Raw genomic sequence first — 17682 nt, forward strand, 5'->3', positions numbered from 1 at the left:
CGTTCTCCAGCACCAAATATAAATGGGCTTATATTACCCAAGGTTTCTTCAGGATGTGTGCTAGTACTATATAGAGACATAGGAGTTATAATTTATATGCAATATTTTGATGTCCTTACAGCCTTGGTAACAAAATTTGGCCTGAGCCTTGTTAGCTTGTAGCATATTTTGAATGATATAGTTAAAAAAACCAGATTTGTATGAAAAGGCAAAGATATGAGAAAAAATTATTTGAAGTTTAAATTCTACATTATACTTCTACTGTATAACAGTTATCTCACATGTATACATCTATCTATCTATCTTCTATATATATAAAATCGGAGGTATGTATGTGTGTATGTATGTATGTGTGTGTGTATGTGCCGCGATCACGCAAAAACGGCTTGACCGATTTGAACGAAACTTGGTATGCAGATCCCTCACTACCTGGGGTGATATGTTCTGGGGGTCTCGCGGCCCACCTGCACACATGGGCGGAGCTACAAACAGAAAATCAGATTTCACCCATTCATGTCAATGGAAAAAATGTAAAAAGCTGCCATTCTCACAGTAATTCAAAAACGGCTTGACCGATTTGAACGAAACTTGGTATGCAGATCCCTCACTACCTGTGGTGATATGTTCTGGGGGTCTCGCGGCCCACCTGCACACATGGGCGGAGCTACAAACAGAAAATCAGATTTCACCCATTCATGTCAATGGAAAAAATGTAAAAAGCTGCCATTCTCACAGTAATTCAAAAACGGCTTGACCGATTTGAACGAAACTTGGTATGCAGATCCCTCACTACCTGGGGTGATATGTTCTGGAGGTCTCGCGGCCCACCTGCACACATGGGCGGAGCTACAAACAGAAAATCAGATTTCACCCATTCATGTCAATGGAAAAAATGTAAAAAGCTGCCATTCTCACTGTAAGTCAAAAACGGCTTGACCGATTTGAACTAAACTTGGTATGCAGATCCCTCACTACCTGGGGTGATATGTTCTGGGGGTCTCGCGGCCCACAACTCTATGTTGCTTGCTCAAGGGTGGGTTCACCCAAGAATTTATATGTTCTTGCTCCTGGAGGTGAAACTAAAAATGTTGTTTATAATCACGTTTTGCGTTAGTTGTCTTGTATTCATTTTGTCAAATATTTCACATTATAATTTGAATATTGTACTTTTTATTAAGCTGTAAAAAAATAATTTCATTCACCACTATAAAGTATCTTTATTTGAATCCATTTACAGTGTTATTGCTATAATTAAATACCCGTGCAACGCCAGGGCATCAGCTAGTATATGTATATATACTTTATAACCCCAAGTCATACTCTCTTCAACCAAAGAACATCAGTGACACCATTCAAGGCTCAAGCATTTCATTGCCTTAAGCTTTATGTGTCCATTTGTCATCGGTTCTTTATTAATGAAAACTACTTCAAATTTAATTTATATTTTCTTATAATAAATTACTTAACTTAGTGGTCTCAAGGTCAGGGAACATATAGCCAACATGTTTTACCCAAAGCTTTTTCAAGGCTTTCCTCCTAAAAAATACCATAAATATATCAATACATTTATTAAAGCTTTTTTACCATCTGCACACTCTTAAAGCCACTAATCTTACAATCTTCCAAACCTACCTATAACCTCATCTCGCTGGACCACTTTTCCAAACTAAGATGGCGGTGGCGTTCTTTCTACAGTTTAAATCCCTACTGTATAATAGGCATAAGAGTGCTTCAGGCTGGCTTGCTGGAACAAAAGTTAGATTAATATTATGCATAACATATAATATATGTAAGAGTCATTTATGACTAGCAAGGCACACTAATTTTATATGAACCTGTCTTCTAGATTCCAGTGGAAGGGAGCGCTCCTGAAGGCCGTCATTCTCACAGTGCATGTGGCTGGAAGGGGGGTGCAGTGATTGCGGGTGGTTTAGGAGCAGAAGGTTTGCCACTGGGGACCATATGCTTCTTAAAACCCTCCACATCTGGATTTTGTTGGCAAGCTATAGATACATGCCCTCCTGTTGTTCCCAGGTAAGCGTATGGTTACTGTATAGCATTTTTCAAATCCTAATTGGCATCACAGTTGATAGAGATCTATATGTTCTAAACAGCTCATATGTGGGTTGTTTTTTTTTTTTGTTTTGGTTTTTTTTTTGTAGCCTTAGTGCAACAGAATAAAAAAGGCTTATGAGGTTATGGAGGTAATTTTAGAAGAGTTAGGCTACATTTACATGTACACAAAGCTTATTTACACATGGAAATGTTCATAGTCACGTAAGTAATGATTTTTGAAAAGTGTTCATTTTGCAGCGTGTATAGATTTAAAGGACTAGTGGTTTGGGTAGACCTTGTTTCCTATTTTGCAACAACAACAACAAAAATCCCTCTTGGCATTTACACCTGCTTTGGGACACACCTGTTAGCTAACTTCTGGTTTGGACTTGGTATTTGAAGTAGTGATAAAAGGGGAAAATTGTACTTCACTTCTGTGGTGGTTTGAAGCCACCTCAAACAGAACAAATATTAAAATTGGAAGCTGGGCTCCTTAACTGGCTCCCCTAGTTTTGCAAACTTTGCTACTTACAAGTAGCAAAACCTGTCACTTAAACTGGTAAATGCTAATACTTAATGCTCACAAAGCCTCAAGGGATGCTGATCTGTTATGAAAATGTTTTTTGGTAAAAGGGCTAGTCCCACGATACTTGTATTTACTATTTCTGGTACAATAGATTTGTCATTCTGAACAGTGAGGCATTCTCCCCATGTTTGCAAGCCTTACAGAAGGAATCTCTTCCAGGTTTTCAGTTTCACCTCCTCCTCCAGAGCGTTCTGCTGCCCCCTTCAGATTTTCCTCCTGCACGTGAGCCGAAAGGTTTCTTTCTAATCTGCTATATATATTTCTTTATTGTTTTCGGTATTTTTTTGCAGCTATCGGTGCACCAGACCTTCCCAGTGAGGAGACGGCTCTGCTTGTATGGAGAAGAAGCAGACTTGGGTTTGCAGCCAGCAAGTTAATCCCTTGGGGACATGTTTAACCAGCTTGCAGAATCTGTTATGGAGCTCAGGGTCCATATCCCTAGAAGCTTAGCTTGCCTATTGAATCGCAGGGGCTTGAGTGCAAGCTGTTAGGATTCTGCAGGGGGCTTAGTAGGGCTCTTCAGGGTGTCAGCTGAGATTTTGCTGCTCCTCCACCCCATTTTGCATTCGAAGTTCGGGGGGGTTGAGAAACAGTCCGACTGGCAACCCAAAAATCTCAACATTTGAAGGACTGGCTGATTGAGGCACTGATTCTTCTCTCAGATCCAGCTGGGGAACTAATACCAATATACATAATATACATAATATACAGTTTGCGGTACACCGTCAGTGCGCAGGACAATTGCGCCCCAACAATTGCGCTACGACAAGTGTGCGCATGAAAGCAGTGGGATTTTTGGGGCATAATTGTAGTTGGGGGGTTGTTAAAATTGAGATGGCGTCTGCATCCCCCGAACGAGAGCGCAATTGTAGTGGGGATTCTCCCCCGCACCCCTCAGAGCGGAAGAGCTGGGCTTAGGGAGGAGAGCGTGAGTTTTAAGTGTAGTGGGGGAGTGCTTCCCCCCCCTAACGGGAGTGCGAGGAGCCCCCACACCCCTCCTCAGAGAGTAAACGGAAAGGCCTGATAGCGGTTAGAGTGGCGGTATGCATTTGTCCTGTGCGCAAATGTCGGGGTGTGATTCTCAGTGCATCAGTGTCTGGCGCGCTTTTGACGGGTCACCCAGTTTACAGGTTGCAATTTGTCATAGTTACAGTGCAAGGTTTTTCAATACAAGTTTTTATCCTAACTTGACACATACCGAGGATCTAGTACCAATAAATATTTCTTTGTGATCCATTGGTCGTGGTCAGGGAAGTAAGATAAAGAGAATTTTTATTGCTTTCCTAAAATTTAAGGAGGAGTCCTTCAAAGGGATCTGATCTGTGGGGGCAGTTGATGCCAGGCTCCATGTCAGCCCACTCCATCTCCAACAAGCTTGCCTATATCCACGACCACTTTATCTCTTGATCCCTCCACCTGCTTGCACTAACTGAAACCTGGATCAATCCTGGTGGACTGTCTCAGGTGCCTTCCTATGTTATGGAGGTAACCTTTTCTCCCATATGCCTCGCTCAGCTGGTCACGGAGGTGGTGTTGGGCCGCTACTCTCACCCTCATGTAGATTTCAACCCTTCTTCCACTTCTTCTACATGACGGTGAGAGTAGCAGCCCAACACCACCTCCGTGACCAGCTGAGTGAGGCATATGGGGTAAAAGGTTACCTCCATGACATAGGAAGGCACCTGAGGCAGGATTGACAGAGTCTTATATTAATTTTGGGCCCAAAAAACACACTATGTCTTATTTTTGGGGTAGGGCTTATTTTTTCATGTACATCATCATCTCTCCCTTCATCTCCTTCACCGTAATTCTTCCTCTTTCCTTTCTCTCCCCCTTTCCTCCCCTCTCACCCAACCTCTTCTGCTTTCCCTCTGCAGCATCTTTCTATCCCTCCTATCCCCCTGTGCAGCAGAACCTTTGCCCAGCTTCTATCCTTCCCTCCTCCAATCCCAGAACCTTTAAGCACCCCCCTCGCCCCTGCCGCGCAGTCGAACCCCCGCTGACCCTCCCATCATTGCATCCAAAACCCACCGACCACGAGCCCTAAATACCTCCCTCCAGAGCAGCATTGGGCTGGCAGCACTCTAAACAGGCTGCTTCGCGACCTTCTCCCTCTGGGAAATTCCCTCTGCCGCTTTACTGATGATGTCATCAGTAACGCAGTTTTTTATGTCTATGAAGTTCCTTTACTCTCTTATACCTACCACCCAGTCTCTGTAGGATAGAGGTTGAGTTCTGAGGCTCTTACCTCCCTTTTTATGAATTTTCAGAATACCTAACTTTATTAACTTTTTTCACAGTAGAAATTTGTTATTCTTGGGTTTCTACTTCATCTGAATGGGGTTTATTATCTCTTAAAATGTTTAATGTTTGTATACTTTCAGAGCAGAACAGATTTGAAGTTTGGGGAGTTTCTCCATACCCCTCCTTATATATTCCTATATAAGGCTATTGCCTGCCTTGGTACAAACTGAAGGGAGGCAGCAGAACTCTCTGGGGAAGGAGGAGGAGTTGAAAATCTGAAATGGATTTCTTCTGTACAGCTCATGGGCATGGGGATAATACCTCACAGTCCAGAATGACACACCTATCTACTAGATAAGATATCACTTGACCTTACACATTTTTCAAAAATGGTTCTCTGTTCAGTGAGCCTTTTGTAAAATGGGCTGCAAATTGTGAATATCCTAGCTTTGGATGTTTTTTTTCTGACCTAGTTGACCTATACAAAAGTGGGGGTTGTGTATATTTAGGTTGGTGTCTTTCTCCTCCCCACCTCCCTCCACACACAGTCCTTGTAACTTTGAAATGGTCAGACTTGAAATCACTAGAATTGGTATAAAGATGGGTTCTTGGGATATTGGAATTTTCCATGTTTCAACATTGGCAAATGACTTGGGATGGGGGCATGATGGAGACCAATGTTGCAGCTTTTTAAAAAATGCATAGAAGGTTGAACCAAAGCAGTCTGGAATTGTCACAATTCCGACTTCATCAGTTTTGCTTATGGTCCTTATAGGGAACTACGATTGCTGTATCATGGTATCATTACCATGGTGTCTTGGTATTTTCAGTCTGTCTTCCATGATGGCTGAGAAGTTCAATTTATGATCTCACCATGGTTAATTATTTTTAGTAATATAGAGCATTCCTGCCCTCTTCTTGAGCACCCTCTAGCCCAGTGGGATTCATTTCCGGTCCTCTAGGGCTGCAAAAGGGTTGGATTTTCAGGATGCCCACAATGAGTATGCATGAGAGTATGGATTCAAATCTGTCTCCATTATTTGCAAGCTTTTCTCATATATATTCATTCTGAGTATCCTGAAAACCCAACCAACTAGCGAGTACTTGAGAACATGGTTGAGACCTCTGCCATATTTTGCTGCTTATGATTTACTTGGAAGGATAAGCACATATTTATGTTACAGACAAATAACTTTGAGAGTGATGATCTTGTTATCGGGTAATAAAGCAAAACAAAATTGGATTTAAAGTTATCAGGAAGACTGTTTAGCTCACCCTGTCACCTCATTTTCACTTAGACATATGAACAGATAGATGCATTTAACTTCTTAGATCAAATGGAGAGAATACTCTTCTATGAAGATGCTGTGGCAGTGCTCTGAGGTGTTATAATGTCATTAAATGTTTTCTGTACCATCTCAGGTATTCTCATACTGCACATGTGCATGAAGGGAAGTTGTTGCTAGTCGGTGGAGTTTGGATTCATTCCCAGTCAGTTCCAGGAGTGACCATGATTGACCTGAATACAGGACAGACTTGCGAGTATCAGATAGATACTGTAAGTAGCTTTAATTCCTCCTTTCTTTATTTTGATCAATAATGTGTCTTGTCATTGAATAGTTAAGAATTTTCTAACAGGTCATTTTTATAAAGATTAAAGGGGATGGGACTTGTATATGACTTTTTTTTAATGTGGTTTACACAATCAAAGCGTTTTACATATTTTAGACATGTACTTATTTTGTACCTGGGCAATAAAGTGTTAAGTGACTTGCCCAGAGTCACAAAGAGCTGCAGCGGGAATCAAACTCACAAACTCAGTATACTGTATATTGCAAATCTGTCTCCATGCTATACAAACTATGCCCCCAAGTTCACACAAAAGTACAAGGAATCTTGACATTTCTACTTCTTACCCATGTGTACAACTGTGCAGCTTTATAAAATACCTTTTCTAACTGAAACAGTCTTTACATGAAGAATACCTTTATAAAATTAGCCCATACTTTGCAGAATTGGTACCTTGCCTTTTTATAAAAAGAATTACAGTATATATAAAGAACTTTATATTCTATTTGAATGATTACTTGTCTTTCTAATCCAAGCACAAGATGAGTTAAATACAGTAGGTTGTAAGCTCTCTAGGGAAGGAAACTTTTTAAGAATGATGTTTACTAATGCTGTTAAAGTTCTTTTAAATTATATTTCCCAATTTTTACATCAAGAAATACATTTCTATAAAAGATAGCAGCAATCTTTAAAAGCACAACCAAGAAATGTTTCAACAAAGATACAGAAATGAACATACAGTCATGTGAAAAAATTAGGGCACCCCATGAAATATTCAGTTCTTTTTAAAGAAATGTTCACATATTGATGTCAAAACCTTTTTTTTTTAATTAAATCTCTGGAAAAGAAAGTGATGTAATTGCAGGTAAACAACAAAATCTTTCCTTGATTTACTCATGAAACAAAAGATATCCACAAAAATGTGTATTCTGAGGAATTAATTAGGCCACCCCCAGATATCCTCCCACTTAAAGTGGCTCAAATCACACACAGGTGTAACACAGCAGATGCACGTGATTAGAACATCGTTACTCAGCATTTTGAAGGAGGTTTGCCCGACTTAAACCTCAGACATTTAATTTGGTGTGCTCATGACTGCTGCGATGTATCAGCTTATAAGTCTGGAAAGGGATTTAAAAAGATAATTTGACATTAGCCATTCAACGGTCCGGAAAATAGTATACAATTCGAGGACTTTCCAAACAGCTGCCAACATGCCTAAGTCTGGATGTCCAAACAAGTTGACCCCCAGAGCAGACCGCAAGATGCTAAAAGAAGTCTCCAAAAACCCTAACATGTCATCACAGGACCTACAGCAGGCTCTTGCTATTGTTGATGTGAAAGTACATTCCTCTACAATCAGAAAGATACTGTACAAATTTAACTTGCATGGGGGAGGTACTTGAGTCTTGGGAGTATCCGGCTTAGCCTCTCCTTTGCTGAAGAAAGAGATGCTAGCTTGGTGGGTTAGGCATTTTTCTTTTCTGGACCTAGAAATGGTGACCATCCTGCATAAAAGAGTACGGAAGCTGCAGAGCCCAAGAGGCACAATTAGAGTCATCTGTGGGTGAGTCTAACTAGTACAGGTTTTTCACTTTAATTTGTTAATTTAATGTGGAAAGCCTTTCAGGAAATCCGTCCTTCCAAGGCGAAGACGGGCTGCGCTTCTGACACTGCACATGAGGATTTGGCCCCTCTGGGTGCATTTGCCTCGCTGTCTACCACTGCCTAGGACCTGGAAGATCTTTTGATGGGAACACAGATGGTGAAGTCTCTCATTGTTCCCTTATTGTCTCAAGATGCGCCTCGCATATTGGGGGATGTTGGCCCTTAATCTGGTGCTGGGGATCCTGTTTTGGCTTTGGATCCAGCGGATGATCCCACGGTCCTGCGCTTCTTTAAGCCCACGGCTCTACTGGATCTCATTTCTGAGTCCTTGCGTGAGCTAAATTTGGACTTCCAGCCAGTTCCATCTACTTCCTCCTCCCTTATAAGTGGAGTGGGAGGGCTCAGACTTCTATGTTTCCCTGGCATCTGGACATTAATGTCTTAGTCACTGAGCAGTGGGATTCTCCAGAGGGGTCTCTCAAGGTTGCAAGAGCCATGTCTTGGCTGTATCCTATGGCGGAGTGCCAGCAATTTTTTACCCAGCTTAAAGTGGATTCCTTGGTTACGCAGGTTACTAAGTGCACCTTTCTTCCGAGCGAAGGCGGTGTAGTGCTCAAGGATATGCAGGATTGCCGAATGGATGTGGTTCTCAAGAGGCCTTTCATGACTTTGACTTTGGGAGTCAAAGTGGCCTCAGCAGTGTCCTTTGTCCCAGACATAGCCAGATTTTTGAAGGATGCACTTTGCATTGGACCTCTAGTCAAAGCTCTATTCCCTTCATGGGATCTTAACATGATTCTATGGGGTCTCAGCCAAGCTCTGTTTGAGCCGCTGATGGATTTGACGCTTAAGACTGTTTTTTGGTGGCTGTGACCTTGGTGAGATGGGTCTCAGATCTTCAGGCTCTTTCTTGTAGAGAACCTTTCCTTAAAATCTCTTACACTCGAGTCTCTCTATGCACAGTTCCTTGATTTCTGCCGAAAGTGGTTTCGGCATTTCATGTCAATCAGGAAGTTTGCTTGCCAGCATTCCAGTCCACAGGTTACAAGAAACAAGAATGGATTTTGAAGAAGTTGGATGTGAGAAGAGTACTACTTCGATATCTGGAGGTCACCAATGAGTTTAGGCTCTCTGACCATCTGTTTGTACTGACTAATCCATGTAAGTGAGGTGTGCCAGTTTCCAAGGCCATGATTTCCAGGTGAATTCAAAGGGCCATTTTGACAGCATACATTGTATGTGGGAAATGGTCCCCTGTTTTTCTCAAGGGGCATTCGACCAGAAGTTTCCTCCAACTTGTTCATGACCTGAAGCTGTATGACAGTACATTAGTACCTACAAAGCAGTTTATAGTACCATCATGCATATCATCGAATGCTGATAGATCTTTTTCTCTCTCCCTTTCAATAACTCTAGTGGCAGGTTATTTTTGGGCTGGCAAGTATAACTTTGTGGTGGGGGGCTGGTGCCAAGGACAGCACAAATCATACAGTACCTAAAATCATTCCCAAAAAGAGACAAGTTCAACACTGTTATACCACAGAAAGGAGGTATATCAAGTCCCATCCCCACCACCATTTCTGAGTGGATTATGCTGTTAATAACATGGCAATTTAATTCTCTCTCTCTCTCTTCACAGTCTCCGCTTCAGTGGCCTTTAATGCTCCACAATCATAGTAGTGTCCTTCTACAAGAAGAAAATAGATTGCTGATTCTTGGTGGAGGAGGAAACTGTTTCTCATTTGGGACACACCTGAACAGACATCTGGTACTACTGGACTTAGCAAGTATTTTCTGACGTATTAGTAGGAAACGGAGTAGAAGGGAGGCTACGAGAGCAATCTCCAACGCAACATTTAAAGGGATACTTTTATTCATCAATACAGATAATCTAATTAGTATTTTAAAACAGATCATGTGTGTTTCAGTAATATACTTTTTATGTCCTTTGAAATATAGTCCATCTTTTTAGTGCTTTTAGCTGGTACTAGGTGATGTCGGCGGATGATCAGAAGCATACTTCAGCAGCAGCTCTTAGCAAGCTATCAAAATAAGCTTATTCTGTGTGCATGTAGACCAGTGGTCTCAAACCCGCGGCCCGGGGGCCACATGTGGCCCGCCAGGTCCTATTTTGAGGCCCTCGGTATGTTTATCATAATCACAAAAGTAAAATAAAACAGTTTCTTGATCATATAAATGACAATATTATTATTAAGACTTAGCCAAAAGGAAAAATTTATAAACTATAAAGAGTTTTACCTCATGCAAAATTGTTATTTCTTTAATAAGACATTAACTATTTTTTCTGAGGCCCTCCAAGTACCTACAAATCCAAAATGTGGCCCTGCAAAGGGTTTGAGTTTGAGACCACTGATCTAGACTGACTAAGCTTCATTTGACTTTCACTAGTCCTTTCTTAAAATGGATATTTATTTGAAAACTACAGGAAAATAAACATTTTAGTTTCTGTTAGTCCATGCTGGCTTTTTTGTAATTGCTTCAGATTGAAAGTTGGGGAGTAGCTCTTTTACTAGATTAAAACAAACAAAAAATGTTGGTGTCGGTGAACTTGCTTTTGAGGAATGCCAGCTGATGTGGATGTGTGTGCATTGTGGAGCAAAAGCAGTAATGAAAGCCGCTGTGGTTATCCTGAAAACTAGCTGACTAGCTGGGGTGCCTCCAGGACCAGGATTTGGAGCCACTGCCTTGGGAGGAGGGTGTTCTAAATTATTGTGCACAGGATTTAAGGTTTCCACAAACATTAAAGCATACATAGACATGCTATACCTAAAATGATCTCATATATATTGTAATCTTTAATCAACTGTTTCCCATGAGCTGGACATGTTGTTATATTAGTGCCTAACTCTGAGTCAGTGCTGGATTTAGATTTTATATCGCTTAGGGCCTCATGAAGCTTGGATGCAAAGCAGTTTATAGTACCATCATGCATATCATCGAATGCTGATAGATCTTTTTCTCTCTCCCTTTCAATAACTCTAGTTAATAAGTTACACCATATTGTATACCCTAGAAGCAATATGTACATGGAATTTGTAAAATAATTTTAGAGTGCATTGATATATATGCTGACAAAATTAATAATTTGGATCACTTTTATTAATATAATAATGAAATTGTTTGCAAAATCGTAAAAGTGATACTAAACCTATAAACAGAAAATTTATGCTTAAAATATTATCTAAATTTATTATGAAGCAATTTTAAAAGTACACATGAAAGTAATTCCACCTCTGAACTTTTGTGAGGCCCTAAGCTGTAGCTTATTTTGCTTATAGATAAATCTGACACTGCTCTGAGTGTTCAGTCTTTCAGCATAACAAACCATATGATTTTGATGGCGCTGTAGAGTTGTTCTTATAGGTGACTGACCTTGTAGCAGGCAGTTGGTCCTTGAGACATTCCAGTGTTCTTGATCCAGGATCAGGATGCCAGTGCTGAGTGAGATCAGCCTTGAAGTCCTGTTTTGCATCTCAAATTACATTTTTTTTAATACTCTCTCTTATCAGTAGTGACATTTAAATCATGATAGCATCTTGATCTGTGATTATTTTTAGATGCAAGAAAAACATGTCCAGGCACATTCTTCTTTAGAATACAAAGCAGAGGTCTTTCAGTACAGTCAGATGACATTGCAAAGCCAGCAATACAGAAAGATATAGCTAAAGGTCCATGACACATTGAATATTAAAAAAGGGGAGGAGGGTATCCCCATAGGTTGGAAGGGACTTTGTAAATATTCTGGGTGAGTGGAGGAGAGTTTGGAAAGAACCTTGTAGATGTTTAAGACAAGGGAGGAAAGGGGATCAACATACTTTAGGTCGGTACCCAGAAGCTATGTGGGTGCCAACTTATATTCAGTACGGCACCCACATAACTAAATGGCCCAAGTTAAGACTGCTATTTATTTGGCTTTGTTTGGCACTGGCACTGAATATAGCTGCCAGCTCTTTCCTGACTCTGCTCTTGGAATAACCCTTTCTGACCCACTTCAAAAATGTCCAGTCAGAGCAATTGTATTGCCCTGCTTGTGTCTCCAAATATCAGGGAGCTGCCTTCCTCCCTAGTGCATTTAAGTGGGAGGAGAGGCTCCTAACTACTTAAATTGTTTTGGATATTGACTAGAACTAAATTACATTCTCATATATCACTGTGGTAATTTCATTTTAAAAAAAGCCCTTTTACACATGAAAAATCCTTTATAAAAGTACCCTTATTAGCTGAATAGTGCTGCTATATGAATGGTTTAGAGTTGCCCCCTTGCTTTCTGCTACTCTACTGGGCAGAGCTTTGGATTCTTGCCCAGAAATAGCTAAAAAGAAGAAATAAATTTTCAGCTTTCCATTATCCATATAACAACTAAAAAAATTCTGACTAGTGGATTTCCATTTACTGGCAAATAGTAAATAAGACAGGTCTTTTTAAAATTTGGCCTGTATATTTTTAATGATACCGAGTACCCACAATGGCGTAGTAAGGGGGGTGGGGGAGCGAGCAGGGTGGTCCACCCTGAGCGCCATGTTGGTGGGGGCACCGGCACTCCTGCTCCTCTCCGCCGCCCCGCCTCATCCCATTCCTCCCCTCCACGCGTGCCCCCCTTAGTTGAAGTTGTTCGTGCTGGTCAACAACGTGCTCTTTGCGACCCTGTCGACTTTCCCGCTGATGTCACTTCCGGGTGTCACGCATAGGAAGTGACATCAGAGGGAGAGCTGACAGAGTCGTGAGGAGCACGTTATTGATCGCCGTGAGCAACACTTTCAGCTAGAGGTACAAGAGAAGTGGGGCACGTGCAGCAGGCAGGAGCAGGGGGATGCTAAGGGTGCCTCTCACCCTCAATACGCTACTGAGTACCCATGCCCTAATATCATCCTTACTGCAATGGGAGATAAAAAGAATATCAAACATGTAACAATTAAACTAAAAATATCAGCATTCATATTGTATGATATTTTTGAATTCTAACAAACTACATCAACCTATTTAACAAACTGATCGTTCAAAAGTAATTGCTTGAGAGATTCTAAACCAGTCTGATTATTTAGATTGATTCATTTTAGCTCACAGCCTTTTCAGTAGTAGCTCAAGATGAGTTAAATTCAGATACAGTAGTTATGATGTCCTTGGAAGGCTTGCAGTCTAGGGTTGTACTTGAGACAACAGAGGGTTAAGTGGCTTTCTCAAGATCACAAGGAGCAGCGGTGAGAATGGAACTGGGCTTTCCTGGCTGTCGGCCCAGTGCTCTAAATACAAGATATTCAAGCTGCCAGATAGCTGGAAGATTATATGAACAAGAAGTCACACCTGTGAAATTTTGGTTCTAGACTTAGCTTTGGAAGAAAAATTCAATCAATGAAGCCTACTGACTGCTGTTCTTGACTAGAACACAAGCATCTTGAAGGATGAGAAATTACAAGATTGTCTTCTTTTTTTTTTTTTTTTTTTTGTAATAATTTTTATTGAAAGAGCAGCCAGCACCATAACAAGGAAACATAGGTACAGCACAACAGTAGGAATGAACAAATAACAAAACAAGCCACTACTGGCATTGTTACTGTTGGTTTGTATTATTTCTGCATAGCATATATTCGCTGGGGTTACTGTATTTGTCTTTTCATGGTTGAGCGTTACTGCCATCCTCCCGGAACTGCTTGTCTTCTAAGTACCTAAATCATATACCTTTATGTGGAAATGGAAGGAATTTTAAAATGAATTTGTAAGGGAGTTATTTATTTATTGAGATTTATTAACCGCCTTTATGAAGAGATTCACCCAAGGCAGTGTACAGGAGGTATAATGCAACATAAAACTTAGAATTTTGTTAAAGCATAACAGTAGTAAAAACATCAAATATAAACATAAATACAATGAATGAGGTAGAGTTAAAAATCAGTACACTTCTCCCTCCGTATTCGCAGGGGAAGCAGGCATAGGTGCGAATATGGAAAAACCACAAATAACTTTTTAAATGTTATTCGCGGTTTTTAGAAAAAGCCTTCTTTTTATTATTGAAACCATGAATAACTTTTCTACTGTTATTAGCGCTTTTTGAAATAAGCCATTATTACTACTATTAAAATTGTCAAATTTTTATTATACAATAATACCTGTACAGTCATAGTCTCAGGGCAAACAAAAAGTTCAATACCTGGGCTTGAATTAGGCAATCAGATTTCTGGGCTTGGATTAGGCGAGCATGCTGGGAAGAAGCCTTTCTTTCTATGGATGCTGGGAAGCAGCATTTTTCTCAGTGCACACTGGGAAGCATAGAAGCAGCAAATTTGTGGGAGAAAGCATGGAAGCAGCGATTTTCAGAGTGAATGGTAAATGATAAACTTTTTTATTGGTGTAGTAAAAGGAAAAAGAACTTTAGTGATGATGTAATTTTGGGAGTCGGAGTCAGCATCTGAAAAATCTTAAATAAGCGAATTCGCAGATACGGAAACCGCGAATATGGAGGGAGAAGTGTATATTGAAACTTAATAAGACTATCATGAAACAGTTTTAAAAATATACTTATTAACATCGGTGCATACACTTTTCAGCACTATAAAAGTGATAAAAAGTAATAGCAATGAGATTCAAATGAGAGAGATATAATGCATACCAAAAGGGAGACATAATACTTATGAAGCATCTAATAAGCACAAATCAAAACATTCAAATAACATAGGTATGATGCTAATATTTTTTTATAATACAGCTTAACCTATAGCCAAGGGGTTAAATGCAGATATTAGATAGGGACGAGGTGAGTGGTACAGAGTGCTTTGGGATAAACATGGGAGGCTAAACTCAAGACTTCTTTTTCTCTTTCATTTTTTTGTCACTTTATTGTAATTTTTAATTAATGACTGTCAACTGAGTCGAGCTCCAACTTATGGAGAATGATCCGGTCTGCAAACTTAAGGTTTAGTTTTGAGGAGTAGTGGCTCGTGGCCAGCAGGAGGTGATGTTTATGGGACGGAAATGGAATGGATGTCAGAACATGATAAGTGCAGTATTTTTGTGGAGTTTTTCTACAAAAGCGCCTGTGTTTCGTATGATTCTGGGTAATTCTAGTTAGATACAAACATATGTGTCAGTTAGGGACACGCCCAGTATAAGCGTACGAAAACGGGTGAATAAAAATCTGAATAATATGTAGATAAAGCCAGAAAAACACACTATAGATTAATATAAGGGAAAGAATGGTGTTTTTTATGTATTTTGCTGTTGGGTCAGATCAGAAAGGAAACTAGAAGAATCCATTTTGGGTTTTTGGAATCCATTTTGTGTTTCCAGGTCTTTGTTCTCAGCATCGTGGTGTTAATTAATACCACATGTGCTTGTTTTCGACTGGTAAAGAAAGATAACGTGTCCCAAACTAAGATATAACAGGGATTAAATATAGTTTTGAATGTATGTATGGAATGCTTGGGCCCAAGCAAGTGCTGGAGTGTGTGTATGACTGTGTATTTGAACAAAGGACTGAGTTTTGAAAAAACATTTATATATCTTTGCAACCTAAAGAAATCCTAAAGCAACATCTGGGAGTAATTAAGTCAGAGATTCCTGCTCTTTGTGTGTGAGACTGTCAGCTTAGGAGGAGAGGGAGACCAGCCCCTCCTCCTCCTCCAGACTAAGGTTTCTGTGTAAGGCTATGTAATGTGAACCTGTCAATTTAGGAAAAGTTGAGAACTTTTCAGCACCCTGTTAATAATTGTAGATTCTCTTGAATATGTTATAATGTTAATTCAGAAATCAAAAGTAATTTTCTAAAACTGTCTAACTTGGAAACGTGGAGGAATTTTGCTTTGTCTGAACTTTTAAGACCACCCATATTACTTTATTGGTTGTCAACCTGATGATGTCACAATAAGCCAAAAGTATATAATAGAATGAAATGAGATAGTAAGACGAGATTGTTATGAGAAGGCCAGCATTTGGCAACTATAACGATCTCCCATTAGTGCAACTGTTAAGCAATTATGCTTGATTCTTTTGATATAATGGAAAAATAGAAACAATAATTCAATAAATCTTAATTATAATTTTGAAAACCTTGCGCTGGTGTCATTTTGCATGTGTTATTATTTTCAAACCTAAGCTTTCAAAGAGGCGTTGATGTCCCTTGCTCAGTTTATACAGTTAAACAAGGTGTAAGGAACTGATTTACTGTAGTTAATGTGTCCTAGTGCAGAATGAGAGTATAGTCAATCACCGTATGTATTAAAGTATTGGGTGAAGAGCCAGGCTTTCACCTGCTTCCTGAAGTAGAGGTAGTCCCTCAGAGTAAATTCTAGAGCATGGGGGGGGGGGGCACGCCTGAGAAAGCTCGCTGGCGGGTATCGCATTGTTAAATTTCTTTTGATAATACAGATAGTGATGCTCCTTGAGAGGACCTCAGAGGTCTTGATGGTGTATAAAGGGCTAGCTTGTTCTTTAAGTATTCTGGCCCATTTTGTCTGAGGGCCTTGAAAATCAAAGAGATTTAAATTAAGTAACCAAGGAAGAGAAAGTAAGAGCCTTACTGTTGTATTCTGTAGAAACTGCAGGCTCCCTACTCACTCTTGAACTTTAATTTCAGAAGACAATGTAACAAGGGAGCCACTTGCTTCCATCCCAACGACGCAAGGTGACGTCCCTACCCACAGCATCTCTGTTTTTCTCAGCTTTTAATAAGCTTTAATCTTATTATTCATCCAGCTAGTAATTATATTTATTCAAGAAGTGATGTTTGTTTGGTCTCAGGATGATTGGCGCGGCAGGAGCACACATTTCTACTCCAGCAGTAAAAGGCAGTTTGGAACAAGTGATTTAAAAAGATGAGAGAGCTTCAAGTGACCTGACCACCACCCCTCCCCCCCCCCAAAAAAAAAAAGAACATTCTATGATTCACGGATCAAACATTCCTCTAACAGGATATTTGATATCCGAGTAGTAGTCAAGAGGTCATTATGATCAGCTTTATACATTAGAAAGAAATGTATCTGATTTAATTCCAGTATTGAGTTATCCAAAAAAACAGGCTACCAAATCATTAGTGCAAGTTGCAATTAAAATCTGATATTACTATCAGGTGGGGGAGTTGACTAACCCCCTCCCCCTTTTTACTAAGCTGTTGTAACATAGCCCAGAGCACTAAATGCTTTGATGTTCATAGAATTCTATGAGCATCAGAGCATTTAGTGCCCTGGGTTATTGTAGAAACCTCTACCGTGGCGTAGTAAAAAAAAAAAAAAAAGGGGGGGGTGTAATTACTAATTATTTCTATCTGAAATAGAGCCTGGACAATACAGTAACATCTAAATTAAAGCGCTCAGGAATCTTCATTACTGTGTGCTCTGTGGAAAGTGGTGTTAATCTTTGAAACCTTGTACGGGTTTTTATAGAGAATACATATTCTGCCTCTATATTTGCCAGTTCTGAGCTGATGAATAATAGAATATCCTGGGGGAGATCATTTGAGTAATATAGGTCCCACAACTTCAATAAGCCAGGTCTCTGTTAAGCAGACTAAACCTGAGTTTCTTCCAAGAGCTCATGAATAACTAAAGCTTTATTTGCCACTAAGCATACATTAAAAAGCTGCATCTCGGTGTTTGTTTTTAATTATTTTA

The 17682-nt window shown here is 40.0% G+C and overlaps 1 protein-coding gene across 2 annotated transcripts in view; it reads left to right on the forward strand.

Moving 5' to 3' along the window:
• LCMT2 (leucine carboxyl methyltransferase 2) overlaps nt 1-10255 on the forward strand; it is a 50218-nt gene extending 39963 nt beyond the window's left edge. For both annotated transcript variants that reach the window (XM_033934265.1, XM_033934264.1), the window contains 3 exons: nt 1847-2034; nt 6308-6443; nt 9702-10255. In XM_033934265.1, the coding sequence (XP_033790156.1) occupies nt 1847-2034; nt 6308-6443; nt 9702-9860 (483 nt within the window). In that variant the 3' untranslated portion in view covers nt 9861-10255. The remainder of the gene's footprint in view (nt 1-1846; nt 2035-6307; nt 6444-9701) is intronic.
• Nucleotides 10256-17682: the final 7427 nt, after the last annotated feature.

Source organism: Geotrypetes seraphini, chromosome 2 (assembly GCF_902459505.1).
Source record: "Geotrypetes seraphini chromosome 2, aGeoSer1.1, whole genome shotgun sequence".
NCBI lineage: Eukaryota > Metazoa > Chordata > Amphibia > Gymnophiona > Dermophiidae > Geotrypetes > Geotrypetes seraphini.